The sequence below is a fragment of the Argentina anserina genome, chromosome 1 (genome assembly GCF_933775445.1).
Source record: "Argentina anserina chromosome 1, drPotAnse1.1, whole genome shotgun sequence".
Taxonomy (NCBI): domain Eukaryota; kingdom Viridiplantae; phylum Streptophyta; class Magnoliopsida; order Rosales; family Rosaceae; genus Argentina; species Argentina anserina.
In genome coordinates this window covers 13,321,652-13,340,892 of record NC_065872.1, presented here as the reverse complement: position 1 = coordinate 13,340,892, position 19,241 = coordinate 13,321,652, and the positions used below count along the sequence as shown (strand labels likewise).

Here is a 19,241-nt window from a genome sequence, read left to right as displayed (position 1 = left end):
GCCTATTGGAATGTTTTCACTTTCACACGGGTGATGATGCGTCATGCCTTTTCCAAATTGGTGAATGACCCCTTTTGTACACTCTTTCATTCTTCCTTTTCTACTAAGTTTTTTTTTGTATAAATTACGTAGTATGTTAGCTTTACCTTGCTACATACCAAGATACTCATTCCCTGTATCTAAATCTTTTCATGATTATTCGACCGCATATACCAAATGATGCCATTACGAATCATTTCCTTAATGGGAAAATGTTTTGTTTGCCCCAATTGGAAACATAATCGACTTCTTTCACAACCATTCATTTTGTTTTTGGGAATGTAGTTATGGATCATTTTTCTACCAAAACGTAGTGCCTTTAGTGATTGAGACTGCACCAATATTTCTTCAACTTTGTGTACTCTTGCTGTTGTCGTTGGCTCGTTGCCTTAAATTCCAATACTCTAGACTTTTCATTTGTACAATAGAAGATTGAAATCCACACTCAATGTATAATCGATACTGAATTACTGGTTCGTTTGAACAACGAAGCTTCGTTCTTCGCCAATGACTAGCAATGGAACTGATTGACAATGGACAATGCACTAACGAGGTACACAACTAGGCAAACCCAAAATCCAATCCAATGGTCAAGTGCCCAAGTCATTGTCGAAATAACCCCACAAATGCTATCATCAAGCAACAATCCAGCCCCAACTAGGTTTGCACAGCCATTGTCACAAGGTCCACCAGCTCTAGCTCTTTGTGATTTTCAATATCACGTTACTGTGATGTCTCTCCTGCAAACCACAAATGTTTTTCTTTTTGTTTTGTTCTGTATTTTTCTACAGTTCTAGAGATTTGCTTTTTACATGTGAGCAGGTAACTTTATCTGTAGTGTTATTGCAGACAAAGTATCTCGGTTGCTAGTAGCGACTCGCTATATTTAGTCCGACCCTTAATCAAAGTATCAAAAGTGGTCGGAAATCTATTATATTATAATCTACCCTTTTGGCTACTGCTGTGTTAAATATCTCAGGAAGCTGGATTCTGTTTCTGCTACCTTTCCTTTTCTGCAGAGCCCTCTTCTTCTCTTCTAAATTAGATCATTCTGTTATTAAAATCGATCTAGTACAATCCTTTCCCTTCCAATTGAATCGGATTGGCCTCAGTTTCAGGTTAGTGGGACTAAAGCTTCAAAATTGGATTGGATTCAGAAATATTAATGCTCTTTAGTAACTTCCCTGATTATCAATTCTGCAGGAGCGAAATTATTTTGTGGTGTTTTAAAGCTTGAAGTATGGAGAATTTTCGCAACAACGACTCATTTGTGATAAAGTTAGTTTCTTTAACTCTTTGACAGCATTCTTTGATTTCTGTATGGTAGTGTTGTGTTGTTACCTTGTGCATTTATTATGAAAATAACAGTTCAGGGGTTTTATTAATGTCTGTAGAGCCCATCTTGATTCAGTTTCTTTACCAACCAAGTGTTTTGACTCTGATGAGATCAAGAGGGGATTGAAATACATTTAGTTCTTTGTAAAGAAACACTTTTATCATAATTCTGGACATAGTGAGCTCATTACCTTTTTGTTGTTTTTGTTGTTGTTGTTGTGCTTGTTAGTATGCCAGAATACTGGGGATTAGTGACGGGGGATTCTACGCTGACTAATAAATCAATGCAAAAATTGCCTATAACGAAGGACCTTCTTGATCCTGAGGGGACATTCCTCCCAATGTGGAACAAAATATTTGTAATAGCTTGTGTAGTTGCTGTCTTGTCGGATCCTTTGTTTTTGTACATTCCTATTCTCAAAGATGACACGAAGTGCCTGGGATTTGATGCACAGTTGAAGAAAGTATCTCTTGTCTCAAGATCAGTAACTGATCTGTTTTATATCGTGGACATTATTTTGCAAATTTGTAGTAGACTTACTGCCAAGACATTTGCAGCCTCATGGATATCAATCACTGAAGAGACATTTCCTTTGAAAGGAGAGAAATCAGTTAAGGATGCTCTGGCATTAGCCAAGAGGATTTCGCTGTCATATATACTCATCGACATTTTAGCTGTTCTTCCCCTTCCGCAGGTAATAATTTTTCAACTTAAACATTTTCAAAATACATGGTTGGTATCTGATAAAATGTGAGAAGCACTTTTGCCCCTTGGAATATAATTTCACTATTAAGAGCTGCAAATTACTAGTAAATAAAAATGCCATTCACCAAATGCAGCATATCTGATATCAGACTTATGGAAGGTTTGATATTGTTCTGTATGATAATCCAATTGACTGTCCAGGTAGTGATTCTCACTTTCTTTTCAAAAGTGAGGGCCTCAAAACCTTCGATCACAAGGATATTCCTGAACTTTCTTGTTCTGTTCCAATATGTGCCACGGATTCTTCGCATCTACTCGTCAGGCAAGGCTCCTAGCATAGAAAGTGGAATAGGACTATGGATTAAAGGCGTGTTCAATTTTTTCCCCTTCTTCCTTGCTGGTCATGTAAGTTCTTCTCTTAATTAATTTCACTACAACAGATATTTCTCAACAAAGTCAGGTGTTGTCGTGAAATTTTGGTTGGATTTTGTCTCTGAAAGTTTAGGTTCTTGATTCATCAACCAACATTGTAAATCATTTGACAATTTAGACAATTATGCATTATCATTCTCAGTTCTAAGGTGAGGAAGTGCTACTCTTATCTCTGAATCCTTTGGACCTGCCAAAATTTTCTTAATTGAATTAATATTCTGTCTTTCTGTTTATCTCAGAATTCCCTCCACTTGAGTTTATTATTAGAATTAATTTCAGTTTACCCCCTAATTTTTACACTCAAAATCAGTTCACCTTTAAATTTTTTATTTTAATTAGGTCACCCCCTATACTTTCAAATAACATCAAAGAATGACAAAATTCAGATTTTCTTGGTTAAAATCTGATCAAAAGCTATCAAAAGAAGGCTTCAAATCATATATGCAAGACCAAAAAACAAAATTCATAATAATTTTACAACAACACTAAAGCTTTAAAATTAGGTCTCGTATCATAATTATCGATATAATACATATAAAAATCTGAATTTTGTCATTCTTTGATGTCATTTGAAAGTATTAGGGGGTGAACTGATTAAAATAAAAATTTAAGGGGTGAACTGATTTTGGGTGTAAAGTTTATGGGGGTAAACTGAAATTAATTCTTCTTCTTATTATTATTATTTCTTAAATAATTTCATATGTTTTCAAAGAACTTACCTTACCTTGGGGCTTTAGGTACTTGGAGCAATTTGGTACTTTTTTGCTATTCAACGAGAGACAGCTTGCTGGGTAAATGCTTGTCGAGGTGAAAGCGGATGTGAACCCAGTACTTTTATTTGCAATAACAATGTATTCCGAAATGTCACACACCTAAATTCCCTTTGCCCGAAAAACCCACCAGATGCCACAGTCTTTGATTTTGGCATATTTCTGGATGCTCTTCAGTCTGGTATGTTGGAATCAACAGATTTCCCACAAAAATTGCTGCAATGTTTCTGGTGGGGCCTGCGGAATTTGAGGTTTGCACAATGACTGTAATAAAACTTGGATTTTTTATTCTATATAAGAAGCAATGTTACAAGCAAAAGGTTCCTTCAAAATATAAAAACAATCTTAAGACTCAGAAACATCATCAACAACTTCTAACTTAAGCATAGATGGTGTCTGTTGTCTTGTGCATTTGTTCAGCATGCCAACTTATTCATAGCTGTCTTACCTTCAGTAATGGTGGATCACAAGAAAAACCCAAACACTGAGTTTAATGAAAAGCTGGAGAGCCAGGAGAGGACATGTGTTGTTTTGTTTAATTTTTAGTTTCTGAGCTTATTGAACCTATAACTTTAGTTCACATCTAATATATTGATACATCTGATTACTGCAGTTCTTTTGGTCAAAACCTCGAGCCAAGTCCCTATGCACTGGAAAATCTCTTTACGGTTGTGATTTCTATAAGTGGCATGCTACTATTTTTAATCTACCTCAATGCAAATTTGCAGGTTAGTGATGATATTCACATAGCTTCTTTTATTCTCTTCAAATGGATTCTACATATAATTATCTTGTTGTGCAGTGAACTATGTTTTGTTACTGGTCTATGAGTAGGGAGGGTACATCATAAGCTTGATAATAAGTAGCCTACTCAAACATGCTGGGGAGGACTTCTGCCATAAAAGTCCTTATATCACAGCCTATTTGACAATACACTCCTGTGCTGGCATAAATGAATTGTTAATTTCTCATTAGTGTCTTAGAGAAAATGATCTGACTTAAACTGTCTGTTTTACTATTGCTGTATATAAAGTTACTTCGTTGGTATTGCCTGCTGGAGCCCTCCATTTCATAATTTTAGCATCTTTAGCGTGATACTTCGGATTGAAAGATTAAAGCAGTGTTTGGCTCAGCATTATGCCATATAATTCAATATTTATATTTATTTCTCTTGATTAAGATTTATTGGACTGATTGATGTACTTGTTATGGAAATAGACATATGTGGAGTTGGAAGCAAAAAGAGCAGACAATCTTAGATTCAGACGGAAGATGCAAATCATAAATCCAGAAATTGATCTGTGGTTACATAAAAATGGTCTTCCTAAAGATCTGAAGATGGGAATAATGGACAATGTACAACAGAAACTTGAAGAAAATAAGGATGTTCATGTGGAGAATATCCTTTCTATTCTTCCATTGAAACATAAAAGACATATTATGCGACTTCTTCGCTTGGCTTCACTAAGGAAAGTGAGTTAGTTTTCAAACCCTTGATTTGATAGCAGTCTCATAAAACATGTTCATATTACTAAATAACATTAGGTTTCATCATCTATATTACTCATGAGTGTTTTCATTGGTGTATATACTTTAAATGAATTAACATCTGTATATTGTTTCCACCAAATATACAACTTCAGTGCAAGTGAACCTCCTAACTTTCAATTCTGTTATCCAAATGTAGCATTAAACTCCAACAGATTTGCACAATGATGATCCAAGTCTCTTTATTCAATTTATTTATATCTCTAATGCTCTAGGTATCAATGCTGAAAGATATGGATGAACAAGTGTTGAAGGCAATTTGTGAGCATCTTAAACCAGTGATATATGCTGAGGACAGCTACATTATCCGGGAGGGGGAACCACTTGAGAAAATGATATTCATCACGCAAGGCATTGCCTGGACCTATGCAACTAATATTAATGGTGGTGGAACAAGTAGTAGTAGTTCATCAGGAGTTGGGTGCCTTGAGAAAGGTGATTTCTACGGAGAAGAACTTCTTAATTGGGCATTCAATTTTGCCTCCTTTTCGGAGTTACCTATCTCGACGAGAACTGTCAAGTCCCAAAGAAAACTTGAAGCATTTGCTATAAGAGCTAATGACTTGCAGAGTGTTGTCTCAAAATTCTGGTGGCATTTTAGCATGGAACTTCCGCATGATAATCAACAAATGAGGCGAGAGCATTTGGCAACTTCTTGTTTACAGAAAACCTGGCGCCGATATCATGCAGGGCCTAGGGGTGGAACTGGGTGGAAGAAATTTTATACTGATTTAGTGAAAACTGCATAATCAACTATTTTTGGTGATAAAACTATGGTTGGCATCTTGTTCGACAGAAATAGTTCAAGGATTAAATCTGAGTTATGTCTACGTTATATTAGCATCACTACTGTAGAACATGGTCTCAATTTATAACAACCTAAATAATATATACATAAGCAACATGGTTCACAAAAGAACTTTGATTATATACACAATCCACTATTGATTTATTCAGTGAAGAGTCAATTTTGTGAACACATCGGGAAAAAGCAACACCATCAGGGTGTTGATGAGCTCCACTCTTTTGATCATCACCCTTATCACGGCTGTTGTCACTGATTGTGGATTCTCGAATCACAGCCTATTGCTCACTTTGATACTGATAAACAATGAAGTCGATCGCCAGGCAATCTGCTGGTCGTTTGACACTCCAGGGATTTAACAACCATGGTAATATCTCAATCTCAGAGCCTGAGGGTCTTATTTTCAGGGATTCATTGACAGAAACAAGCCGCAACTTCCCAAAGAACAGCAAGAAAATCTCACAACATGGCATGCAAGTTTCCTCATATGATCACAGACTCATTAGTTACACAGGTGCTTTAAAGTGAAACTAAAGCTGTATACATAATACATTGTGGTCTACTGGTGTAAATTTGTCTCCGCTTTGATTTTTAAGGAGTTTTGTGTATCTTCATCTGATAGAACTGTTTTGCTTTCTATCCCTTTCCTCCAAATCCAGCCTCTGCTAATTTTATTATTGAGGTATTACTACTGCTACTGTCTTAAAACTCAATCTGGTTAATCTCTCTCTTGAAGAACTAGATTCGACTCATTCAAGTCGGTCAATACATATTTTGATTCTGTTACTATTATAGAATTCTCATCTTTGGCGCATGAACATTGCAGTTTAAATATTCAAGGGGAAGATGGGAGCTCAGAGAAAATATTGAGTATCCTTAGAATTTTCGAAACATATTACTGATGAGCATATGAGAATGCTGAAGCATAAATTTAAACTTTATCTGATAACTCCTAATCACATAATCAAAAAGGGAGAAAGAAAACTAAGCTACAAGCAAAAGGAAAGAACAGATGCAGTTGAAATCTTTGTAGTTCCATGACTTGACCATAAAGTATGACCACAAGTCCAAAAAACAAAACCTTTAGATTAAGAAAATGAAGCATAAAAAGCTAAACACTACCTTCTGCCCCACTGCTCGACTGCTCGAGCATGACTGACTGACAAGGCTAACAATATCATCACTTGCAAGTAAAACTCTATCACCTTCGTCATCTTCATACCGGATAAAAAATAATAGATACAGATTACTAAAGTATATAAAAGAGCTTCAAAGCAAAATCGATGATACATAACTGAAGTAGCTCACAATATCCTTGGCACTACCAGTCCTTTTCATCTAAACTTTCAGTGCTTGACAAGGAGTGAAAGGAATATATAGTCAAATATATGGATCTTTCTGGTGGTCGAGAATGCAATTTTATTAGATTTATAAAGACAAAAGGACAAAATCATGTCCGTTATCAGTGTCATTTGACTGACAAGAGTGTCCTGAAGTGATGCCACCCCATGTATAGTAACACTACACCAATATCAGTCAATCACCCACCATTTTTCTGACAACAGATACCAATTTTACAAAACGGCACATTGCATGCCACATCACTAAGTTCTCTGCTGCTCACCATTTTTCCCCAATCACAAAACAAATATAATCAATAGATACAACTTGCTAACGTTTCTCAGTCCCTACAGTATATGACCTATTCCTATTGTTTAGCAGTAAGGATTCTAGAACCTAAGCCTGCAGGAGTGGAATGTAAGAAATAAGGGTGAAGTGAAGAAACTAAAATTGATCTTGGGACAGGGTTTGAGATGAGAAGAAGAGTGGGGGTGTTTGTGAGAGAGAGAGAGAGAGAGAGAGAGAGAGAGAGAGAGAGAGAGAGACATGGTTTAGTTTAAAGTTATCTAGAAGTCTTTCTATCTCCAAATGGGTATGTTGAGTCGTTGACCTTGACTATGTTCCAATCGGTCATTTCCCTTTATGTTCTGTTTCAGTTGACATTTTGATACTTAAAACATCAATGTATTTCAGAAATCTGCGTGTATCGTTTTTTGTTCTATATATGTGTTGTTCATTCACTAACAATCAGCATTTTTTACAAGTGTTTTAGTTTCATGTGGTTTGGCGTGCATGGTAGGATCTTCCCTTTTTCAAAGAAGAATGGTCTGATAAGAACAGTGTGGTAACCATGTTTTGGAGAAACTTTTTTTTTTTGGCAAGTTGGCTTTCTTCCTGTGTGTCTAAAATCGTAGTTCAATTTGAAAACTGAATCATTTGTTTGTTGATGGATGATGTTCAGGTGTGAGGTGTCTCTGATGTGAGTTCAGTTATGGTTGGTGCATTTTAAATTAAAAATGATTCGTGCAGATTGGATCTGAGGTTTTGTGTGTTCTGCTGTTGTTATGTGCCGTCCAGCTTGATCAGCTTCTATGTTCAAGGCTTCCCAGTAAGGAGAGCCCAAGAGTTTTTGGTGGACGGCGTCAATGTGTCAGTTAGCAACAGTGACTGGGGTGAAACCTCATCAGTTACTTTGTCGAAATTGAAAAACAATCACGCACTGCACACGTGGGATCGTCGAAGGGAATCCTAACCCGATGTATCCCATTTAGATAGAGATAGAAGTGGAACTCGAACCCAGATCTGGATTGCAAAGCAATGTGGCGAAATAATTGCAGATACAGAAGGAAAGAGACCGCGCTGTGAAAGCTCTTATGAAAGGCAGTGTCGAGGCGGAAGTGGGTGGTGAGTCGGAATCTGCAATTCCCAATTTGTGTGAGTAAAGTGTTGATTTGGGTATTATAATTGATTTTGCGCGTGAAAACTATTGCAGGTCTGTGGGTTCAGATCAACGCAGGTATGAGGAGGTACGTTCTCCATCAGAAGAAGAGGTATATGAAAGTGGATTTTGAGAACTGTTAAATGGGAACAAAATGATTTAGCCGGATTGTGAAATCAGTTGATTTTTTTTTCTGTGTTTATGAGATAAGGTTGTCGGAAGATGTGTCGAATGAAGTATTGTTGGGCGGGAAGGGGACCGAAGGGGCATCCATGTGAGTCCGACATTCCAATAATCTCAGGTTGTGATCTACAAGAGTTTGAACGCGTAGTTGCCCGCATACCGAACCACATGATTGTTGAAATCGAAGAGATCGGTTTCGGACCGGTTCACATAGTGAGAGGTATTAAGCTGAACGTGTGAGTATTCCGGTTCTGTGGATTACAGTACTGGTTTGAAAACTAATGTTGTTGACGACATGGGCGAATTGAAGTCCGAGATGGGGGATGTGCAAATTGCAGTTGGAAGTTTGGAAACAATTTTGTACGATGTACTTCCAGAAATTGTTAAAATGGCTGACTTCTTGAAATCCATGAGGAGCACTGTTTGTAATTTGAGGACAGAGGAAAGGATGAGTGATCTAGTAAGGAAAGTGAAGAATGTCGTTGTCGAGAAGCAAAATGGTGCCAGTATTGGGCGATGTGGAAGTCCAGTTGATGAGTCTGCCGACATAGGCGCTGTAAGTTATTTTTGTCTTTTCATTTAGAGTAATTATAAAGGAAGATGTGTAACATGTAGTGGTGACCTGAGTTATCCGCTGTCTGCTCAATGGTTTGGCAGAGCATAGTTATGAAAAATGTAATTTCTTCTAGGCTGACGGGCACCGAGGTCGGGAGAAAGTGCGTCAACAGAAGAGGTGTAGAGAAGAATTTTTGAGGTCTGGTTATGGGAAAGTGACGGCGGAGCACATTAAACTCCCGGGAAGCAGATTGATTCGTGGTATAAACGATCTTTCACCCAAAACCAGGGAGCTGATGGCGTACCTATTTGGCAGAAAAGGGAGTGGAGCTGAGGCTTCAGCCAGGTATGTCTATTAATTGTGAGAGGGTCTAGCCGTGTGGTTGATTTGATGAAATTAAATTGTAACGATGCATGCAATAGTGTATTAACTAAATTTGTTATTACTTGAATCACCATGTTAGTCACTGAGTATAGTTAAGTAATTTTAGAGTGAAGGGTATTTTTTCAGTATAATATGTTACTGACCCAGTGTTAATTTGTTGTGCGTAAAGGGTTTTAATGTTAGTAAACTATGCCGGGAGACGTTATGAGGACCACCACTGATTATTAACATGTATATGATGTTTGTGTTATTTATTTTGTGTACTTCCATATAACGTTCCTCTGATTGCATTGTTGTTTCTATAACCCTTCACGTGATTTCGTGTAAGGTGTGAATAACATTATCCTTATATTAGTTAATTGTTGGTTTTGTTTTCAGTCATGAGATAGGCAGGTGTGGTGAATTTTTTGTCTGCAGGCAAGATTTGAAATGCTTATGTCCTGAACACTCGATCAATAGTCAGGTAACGTCTAAAATAGTATTATGATTGTGGTAACCGGTGTAGGTAAAGCGGGTACAATGTGAAATGATTTTGACCTATTTTTTTCAACTGTTGTAGATAATTAATCTAATGGGGGCCATGTCATATGCAAACAACACGGATTGTTGGTTTCTCCCAACCTCATATTCAGTTTGTAAAAAACTTATATTTGGCATTCCTTGTTCCTATTGAAATTGTGTCCTACGCAGAATGAATAAATGGCACCTAAGACGCAGGATCATGCAACCAGCCTTGGTAGGTAGACAATTTTCGACGGCCATGTAGCCTCGATGACTTACATACCCAGTATGCAGAGGTTCAGAGGACGTCTTCATGAATGCAAAAAGGTAGGAAGTGTGTTTTTGGTTATAAGGAGTGATTGATCATGTTCATTATTTTATTGTATATTAGATGGTATATAATTTCATAGTATCCATTGTATTACATGAAGGTATTCATTCCCATCCATGATAAAGTGGAGGACCACTGGTATCTTGCGGTTCTGAATGTCGCTGAAGGTGAATGTGAAATATGGGACAACATCAATGATCTATCGATGAAGAAGTGGCGAGAGGAATATGCAAAATGCACTGTATGATTATTTGCATGGCCACTTTTCCTTAGTCCAACGCCTTTTGTTACCTTTGGTCTTAAAAGTCTCAATGTTATAAAAAAAATGCAGATTGATCTGTTTTAAGAAATCTTCGCGGAGGACTTTAATAGAAGTCTTGATCTGCCGTCTGTCTGTGTTCCAATACCCGACCAGCTGCCCAATTCAGAGGAAGGAGGAGTCGGGCATATATGTGATTAGGAATATGCAGCACTACGGGAAGCGGTGGTATGACGGGGTGAGTGTTCTTATGAAGTTGGTATAAGTGTTGTTTTGTTACTTTGGGAGTTATTGTTGTTCAGTTGTCCAGTTGTCCTGTGTTCTGTTTTTGACCTAGGTAGTTTGGAATTTCTTTTTTCAGTTCAACCCTGGTGATCAAAGGGTTAGGATAGCTCGTGAAATAGTTGGCCACCCGTTGAATGAGTGTGTTGGATCTGTATGGGCTAATGTGTACAAGGAACAAAAGGAGGGGGCGGCTGAAGCAATTGCTCCCCATGACAAAGTATCAACAGGGGGTGGGGAGGGTGGTAGAATTCCTCCATTGTCAAAAAAGTTCAAACCTCGTGTTCCAGCGCGATGGTGACTACTTGCAACCACCAATCCATGTTTATTATAAACTGGCGTAACATAATATGGTTGTCAGATGTTTGAATTGTCCCGGAGGGAGACAACTGAAACTGTTATATTATTATGTGGTTTTCCTCTTTTGTACTATGATCAAAACTTGAACGTTAGTATGTATGAAAACCTTGCAGACACCGGTTTGTATGAATTAATGGTTTAATTCAGTGTGTGGTTATGGTGGATTAATGTTGCCACTTATTAGATGTAGAGCAAGGCCGTGGATCGAGCGAGAGAAGAACTTTGATAGTATTATGACGGTGGATTGAAATTGGATGCGTTTTCAGTAATGGGCTTGGGCTCCATTAATATGGGCCGTTAATATGTTGCCATTAATATTTCAGTAACTTTGATAATACATAAACCTGATTTGCATAGGCCCTGAAACAACAAACGGGTCCAACACATGGCCCAAACTAATACCTCCGTACCTCACAACGGAGTGTTCCGAAGGAAAATTTTATGACTTTGCACAACCCACAGTCGGGAGCCGAAGCAAAGCTGTAGTTTCTCATTTCAGTCAACCACTTCGTCCCATTGTTTTTGTTTACCACCCACATGCTCGTCTCTGATTGCACCCTGATTAACTCGATAAGGTGAGATCTTGAACGGACCATGAATTAGGCTCACACCACTGACAACTTTCACAATTCTCTTAGTATCAAAAGACAATGACGTTTGCAGCCACTTTACATGCCTCCCCCCATTCCGGTTATAAAACTCCGCCAATGATTGTTCGGTGAAGTCGTCGTCGTCGTTATGACACTTCATTCGTTTAGAATCCGGCGCTCCATCTTCTACCAATTGTTCCTCTTGAACCGGCCTACTCTTTCTCTGGATATTGATCCCCTTGTTGGCCGTCCCCATAGTGTAGTTTCCTATCAGTGAAAACACGTCCGGCCTCTTTTTACCCGCCGTCCGCCTGGAACCCATGGTCAGAGTGGTTGTTAGGTTGTTAGAGAGGGGAGTTGTTTTGCGGAAGTGGGAGGAGTGAGATACACCCTCCCACTGCCAGTGTTTTTAACTTATTGGCCCTGAATTATGATGGGTTCTGTAACATGTGGGCCGGACTCATGCATGAACAACAAATAATTGAAGTCTATATAATATAGAATTTAATTAATGTAGTTTTTTTAGGATGAACAATTTAATGTAGTTAACAAAATACACTAATAATGAACTTTTGGTTTATATTTATACATCATTGCAGTAGAATAACAATTATATGCCGGAAATTTTGGTTTTTGAAAAGAACAAAAATTCCATGTTGGACAGTTGGAGGAAAAGTTGTAACGTTGTAATGAAATAAAATTAATTCAAATATTTAGGGTTTTTCGTGACGATGGCTTAATTATTATTAATGACGTCGCATGCTAATGTGAATGGGTTCGGCACCTGCATCCCGAAATTGGCTTCCCCCATAGAACGCATTAGTGTTATTTTTTTATTATCATACTCTCAGATGTTGAAACTTGTTCCCAAATAGACCCAGCCCAAGTACACATGTGTACAATTCGACCCAATTGCTTAAAAGTTTTAAATTTTGCATGAGGCGGGAGTTAGACACCTATCTCTCAGAGGCCGACGATGGTAAGGTACCACTCTAGCAAACTAAGAACTTGTTATGTTACATGCAAACAATATATTTATTATATTTTTGTTAATTTATAAATTATTTTGAATACATATAAATATATTCGGTCAGTTTCGTTTATACGTGGTTAATTCAACATATAAAACCATTTTTGAACCATTCAATTCCGGTTGGGACTTGTTGAATTAACTTTTCCATTTAGAATATGTTTATCCCCAACCCAAAATGAATCAGATTTTTCAATCATATGGTAGAATCACAATGGCCCGCCTATTTTAATTTAGGAATAATAAAGAATATATATATATATATATATATATATGAACTCAGGATTTAGAAGTAAATATGTGGTACCATATCAACTAATACATTAAAGTATCAAACAACAACATATATATAACCGCGTACATTTTTCACAATTTTAGTTGTTTCATAAGCAAGGAGACATCGCTAGCACTTCCCTCCATTGTTACTTTCTTCCCATTTCCTTCATAGAATGCATTCATTGTCGAGGAAGAGGCAGTGTGTTTGAAGTTTGATCCCGTTTGAAGTTGCATTCAATTAGTTGTGCCACCTCTATGGGAACAGAGAAGGGCCAATTTGGTGGATGTACGTATGCGGCATGTGGAGGTGGTGATCTTATTGCCACCAATGCTTCATCTAAAATATTGTAACTCTTGTAAACCGGCCTGACAAACCCATCCGTGTTACGCTTGCATTCACCCCACGTATTATAAATACCCGGTTTCTTTCCAACCCAAACGACGTAGTATGCAAATACTATTTCCTAATTTTTTTTAGAAATATGAACCGACTTACAGTTGAGGGCCATATTCTTATGACTTTAAGGATAATAAGAGGAAGACAGTTGAATAAGACTATAAGAGGCTCCGAAGAGGGAGGCACAGAAGAGCGTCCACAAACTACGGTTACAATTGTTATATTTCGTACCTGTTGACGAGGGGAAGTTAGGACCGAAACATAGTAGTTGAGGTGTTATGAATTCCCTCTATTTAAGAGCAGAGTTGTGGATGACTCACATGTTAATATGGCAAAGGAAATGCCTTTGATGGACCTTCAACTGAGGAGGGTGCTGGCGTTTGAAGATGTCGAACTTATAGCGTCCCAATCCCACCCTCCCTCTAATAATGTGTCCCTATCATTCAAAGATACCCCCTCTCTCCGGCACGTGCAATATATATTCCCTTGTATAACGACAACGACATGCAAAGGGGAACTGCAGACCGCAAAGCGTAAAGCATTCACTGCCTCTTCCTGTGCAAAGGACAATCCTCCGACGTCATTTGATTTGGTTTGACAATGACACTAGTGGACGAGGGGTGGACGCTGATAGGGGGGAGTATGCGTCGGGAATAAAGGAGGATTACATTGTCTACAATATGACATTGGCCCAATATTCGAGACAACATAGACATTGCTCAATCACAGTGGTAACGCCACTGTTAGTGATGGTGTCTATGTCATTGTCTGTGGCTCCCAATCCAAGTTCGACGCGCAAACGAGTTCGGGGAAAAATTATATTTTCAATTTATTTATGGACACCTTTATTTATTTAGACAGTAATTACTCATAAGTTTAGAGCATACACCAACGTAGTATACCTATAATTAATACCGAATGACAATGATATGCCAACTGTCAGATAAATACCACATAATTAAATATATTTGGATAATTCATACATGTTGTAAATATAATTATTAGTGTGGCTATCCACATAATAGTTTAGGACATTTTCACTAGCGTGTAATGTAACACCAATGATGTTTGTGAGTGTAGGATGCAAGCTTCTTAGAGCATCAACACCCATAAATTGCATTTGCTCAAGCAAATGGTAGGGCCAGAAGCAAATCGATTTCATATTTTGCTCAAGCAAATCGATTTTTTCACACACCCATTTACAATTTGCTTGAGCAATTCAATTTTGTCTTGTTGTGAAATAATTAATTTTTTTTACCAGATATATTTACAACCAATAATAATGTGCCACGTGTCATTATCGACTCGATATTATTCAAAATTTCCGATAAGATTTTCGACTAATAGATAATTGACAGGTGTCACTGCCACGTGTCATTGTCGCTAAAATAATTGGAGCAGATTTCCGATAAGATTTTCGACTAGTAGAGAATTGACACGTGTCATTGTCAGCAAAATAATTGGACCAAATTTCTGATAAGATTTTCGACCAATTTGCTATAAAAACGTCTAATATCACTCATTATAACTCATCCTTCAATCTAAACACTTAGCAACATTTCCTTGTTCATCACTCTGATGAATCCTTTCAGCTTCCACAATTTTTTCAGGCGGAGACAACGTCAACAAGAAGAGGATGAAGATATGGAGCAATCATTCGTGAATCAGGTGGTCATGGCGGAAGCACAACACGATGATGAATCAACACGACCAAGCGGTTCACGTCGCGGTAAAAAACCGAATAAGCCACGTCAAAGGCTATCTAGGGGACACAATCTCATGGAAGATTACTTCATCGAACGTCCAATTTTTGACGCTCAAGACTTTCGTCGGAGGTACAGGATGAGCAGAGACCGATTCAACATTATCATGACGGACCTCTGCAACCACGACATGTCTTGGCATCAAAGAGAAGACGCCACTGGTTTGATAGGGCTACTTCCCCAACAAAAGATGACCGGGGCTCTACGAATTCTAGCGTACGGGTCAGCCGCAGATCAGTGTACTGAAATTACAAGGATGGGGGAATCGACTACCCTGAAATGTATGAAGGAGTTTTGCAGCCAAGTTGTTCATCTCTATGGTCCAAGATACCTCCGCAGTCCAACACCGGCAGACCTCACGCGACTACTAGCTAAAGCAGAACGCCAAGGTTTTCCAGGTATGATTGGAAGCATCGACTGCATGCATTGGGAGTGGAAGAACTGCCCAACCGCCTATCAAGGGGCATACTCGGGCCGAAAGGGTCGCCCAACGGTTATCCTAGAGGCAGTGGCCTCGTATGATACGTGGATATGGCACAGTTTTTTTGGCTGTCCTGGAGCTAAAAATGACATTGATGTGCTCCACCTATCGAATGTGTTCTCAGAGATCCTTGCCGGAAGAGGCCCAACTGTCATCTACGAAGTCCACGGACAGAGGTACACCACAGCTTATTATCTGGCTGACGGAATATATCCAAGGTACTCTACATTTGTCAAAACAATTTCCAATCCCCAGACGCCGCAAGATAAGCTCTTCGCAAAGAAACAAGAGGCATTCCGGAAAGATGTGGAGAGGGCATTTGGCATCTTGCAATCTCGATGGGCAATTATACGTCATAGTTGTACATTGCACCACAAATCGGTAATGACTACCATCATGTTAGCTTGCATTATATTGCATAACATGATTGTTGAGGAAGAGTATGTGGATGATGAGGATGATGATGAGGAAGAAGAAGAAGACTTGCAAAACCCATCGAGGGCTTTCCGGGTTTATGATGGGCCGGTGAATGCACAAGGAAATCGAGTTCTTTTTGAGCCAATCAGTAGAGATGGAGCTAATATACAACGGTTTCACGACCGTGTTGCCGATCTCGAATCCGCTTACATCAATCGAGAGCTCCAGAAAGACTTGGTGAAACACATTTGGAGAGTGGAAACCGGTGAAATACTTAAATATGTTTTATTGTGTATTTTCATGATGTTTGTGTTTAATTTCAGTATGTGTTTTAATTTAATGTGTATTTCAATTTCAACTTAATAAATAAATTGCATTTTATTTCTCGAAAAATTTAAATTACATAAAATGACGAGCCAAGCCCAGATTTATTCTTAGTACAATACTATAACTACTATGGAAAAAGCACGCGATTTGGGTGATAACAATCCGAATATGTTTCATCGGTAGGTTGATCTTGACTAGCTTCTCCTTCATTAAGGATTGCTAGTTTCCTCTTGGTAAAATACCTTTTCGAGATTGGGGTCATAGCCTCCAAATCCATTGTCATGATCCTTGTGTCATTCTCTTGTTTCTTCAATCGTAACTCTTCTTCCGCCCTTGCTTCTTTTCGCTTTTGAATGTCTATGTACTATGCATAATAATTAAGCTCACTTTCATTATGGGCTAGCTTCTTGGTATGCCATGATGCTTGGTCACTTGCAATGGTATGCAAAACCTCCACCCGTTGCTCAATAGGAGTCTTACCCTGTTTCTTTTGGCGCCTAGCTTCCTTTGCCGCCTTGGTTCCCATTGGTCTAGGTGGACTCGATGGAGCTGCCGTGTTGCTTTGAGGTGTCTCATTCAATTGGTCGTCATCCAAATTGATGGTTGGAGATGATTCAGTTGCGGAAGGAGTACCGTGGTAACTACTTGCATATGGAGATGGAGATGGAGTAGTAGGTAGCACCGCAACGAAAGATGGATGATCTTTAACCACTTCCCAACATTCAAAGTGTGTAAATTTTTTCTTCTTGGCATTATAGTAGCATGATTGAGCTTGTCGTTCCTGATGTAAAAAACTTATATTAGGTATTTATTTAATTACATAATTTAAATAAATTAGATAAAACAAATAATGTAACAAATTAGATATATTAAAACAAATAATGTAAACAATGCTACATATTTAAACAAATTAAATAAAACAAATAATGTAAACAAAATTAGATATATTAAAATAATTAAATATGTAAACAATGCTACATATTTAAACAAATTAGATATAAATTACATAATTTAATTCATATAATCAAATAAAAATTATAATATATGATAACACAATGTACTTACTTCGTCCATTAGTGAAGTGCTGCTAGTTATACGTTGTCGTGATGCCGCCAAACATTCGCCCCATTTTTGTAAGAGTAGCTTGAACTTGTTGTAGTGAGAAGCGAGCGCGATTCGGGTCCTTGGCTCCTTTGGAGGTTTATCACCGGTGCTAGCACCCAATTTTGCATATAATCGCCATGAATTGTCTCCCACAATTTGTCCCTATTTTGTTTGTTACCGTCATATTCATCAATGCTATGACGGACAAAAGAAATGCACATTTGTAAATCTTCGGAAGGAAGCCAATGGGTGCCCATTGTTTTGGAAAAAAATGCTAAACGAAAAGAGAGAGGAGATGGAGGAAGATGTGAAATTTGTTGTGCACAAATTGGTGTGAGTTCATAACAAATTGAAGTAGTATTTATAGGCAATTTTTTGGGAGAATTTTGAAATTTTGGGGATTTTTTTACAATTTTTTGGGTTTATTTCCGTTATGATCAAATAGTAGCCGTTGCCAATTAATTCTAGCCGTTGGATCGAAATTTCTGATTCAAAATGGAAGGCCCAGATCAATTGGACCGTTGGCCAATCAGCTTGACACGTGGCAGCCATTCATTGGCTCGTTGTTTTTTTTGGCGTTGCACGCGCCTAACATAAAAAAAATTCGCCCGTGCCTGACGTCAACCACGGGCGGTGGGCTCCGCCAGGCGATCGAGCAAACGCCTGAGCAAAATTTGCTCGAGCGATCGGGTTGACTGGGCGAGCAGCTCGCTTCCTCCTGCTCGCCGGTGCGAGCCTCCCCTTCTCCTGCTCGAGCTCCTCCGGCTGGTCCCTCCTCCTGCTCGAGCACGCCGGCATATTTGCTCGCCGGTGCGGATGCTCTTAACTTGTGAGTATCAAACACGTTTACTTGTGTGTATTCATTAAGCTACTTGTAAATGATCATCAAGTAATTGTTAGTGATTACCAAGTAACTACAAGAGGTCACCAAGTCTTGTATCCCTATATAAAGGGACTAGTGAAAAATGAAATAACACACTACATTTCCCTCATCTATTCTCACTTCATGTTCTCTACTCTCTAGTTAGCAAGCTTTCTCATAATACCCATATTTCTCTGAATCCAATAAGTAAGTTTCTTTCTCCATTTTAACAAGGAGAATAAAGCCTTCAACATAAATATATTCAATAACATTGATAAAATAGTTCTCTTTGATTATGTTTGATGATGTTTGAAAATGTTTTCTCCCCCTTACTGAACAAACAAGGTTTTAAATTCAATCCATGGAAAAATATGACCTTACTAAAAGTAAAAAATACTAGTATCGTGGACAATTGAAAGAGGTATAATTAACAATTTTGAAGGTATGTAAAACATTACATTTAGTTAATTACAAAATAGCCATGTTGGGATAAATTTGGAGGTATAGATAGGCTTTTGATATTTTGTAACACCAAATTGGACGTGCACTGAGTAAGGCAGTTGATATGCCGTGTTGGGAGATATGAATAGAAACTCAATTTCCAATAAGTTAACTTGTTACATTCGTCATATTCCTTATTATATGACATAATTAGGGAAGACGGTGATAATGCCCCCTCATCGTATGAGGAAATCTCGAGAACTATTTGAGAGAATGTGTATTG

At 38.2% G+C, this 19,241-nt stretch overlaps 2 protein-coding genes across 4 annotated transcripts; both read left to right on the top strand.

The window, feature by feature from the left end:
• Nucleotides 1-975: 975 nt before the first annotated feature.
• On the top strand, nucleotides 976-5,650 carry LOC126783067 (cyclic nucleotide-gated ion channel 1-like). Its single transcript, XM_050508456.1, has 8 exons — nucleotides 976-1,157; nucleotides 1,243-1,317; nucleotides 1,604-2,069; nucleotides 2,282-2,485; nucleotides 3,250-3,533; nucleotides 3,896-4,010; nucleotides 4,501-4,755; nucleotides 5,046-5,650. The coding sequence occupies exons 2-8, from the start codon at nucleotides 1,280-1,282 to the stop codon at nucleotides 5,577-5,579; spliced, it is 1,896 nt and encodes a 631-aa protein (XP_050364413.1). The 5' UTR covers nucleotides 976-1,157; nucleotides 1,243-1,279; the 3' UTR covers nucleotides 5,580-5,650.
• A 2,973-nt stretch (nucleotides 5,651-8,623) lies between these two features.
• On the top strand, nucleotides 8,624-11,432 carry LOC126790122 (uncharacterized). Of its 3 annotated transcripts, XM_050516276.1 has the most exons (8): nucleotides 8,624-9,153; nucleotides 9,287-9,498; nucleotides 9,916-10,000; nucleotides 10,097-10,168; nucleotides 10,255-10,365; nucleotides 10,470-10,610; nucleotides 10,701-10,866; nucleotides 10,990-11,432. In XM_050516276.1, exons 1-5 carry the CDS (start codon nucleotides 8,893-8,895, stop codon nucleotides 10,279-10,281), a joined length of 657 nt encoding a protein of 218 aa, XP_050372233.1. In that variant the 5' UTR covers nucleotides 8,624-8,892; the 3' UTR covers nucleotides 10,282-10,365; nucleotides 10,470-10,610; nucleotides 10,701-10,866; nucleotides 10,990-11,432. The 3 variants fall into 3 exon arrangements, 2 of the variants coding, with proteins under 2 accessions (XP_050372233.1, XP_050372225.1); XR_007671670.1 differs by having other exon boundaries at nucleotides 9,255-9,498; nucleotides 10,097-10,365; XM_050516268.1 differs by having other exon boundaries at nucleotides 10,097-10,365.
• Nucleotides 11,433-19,241: the final 7,809 nt, after the last annotated feature.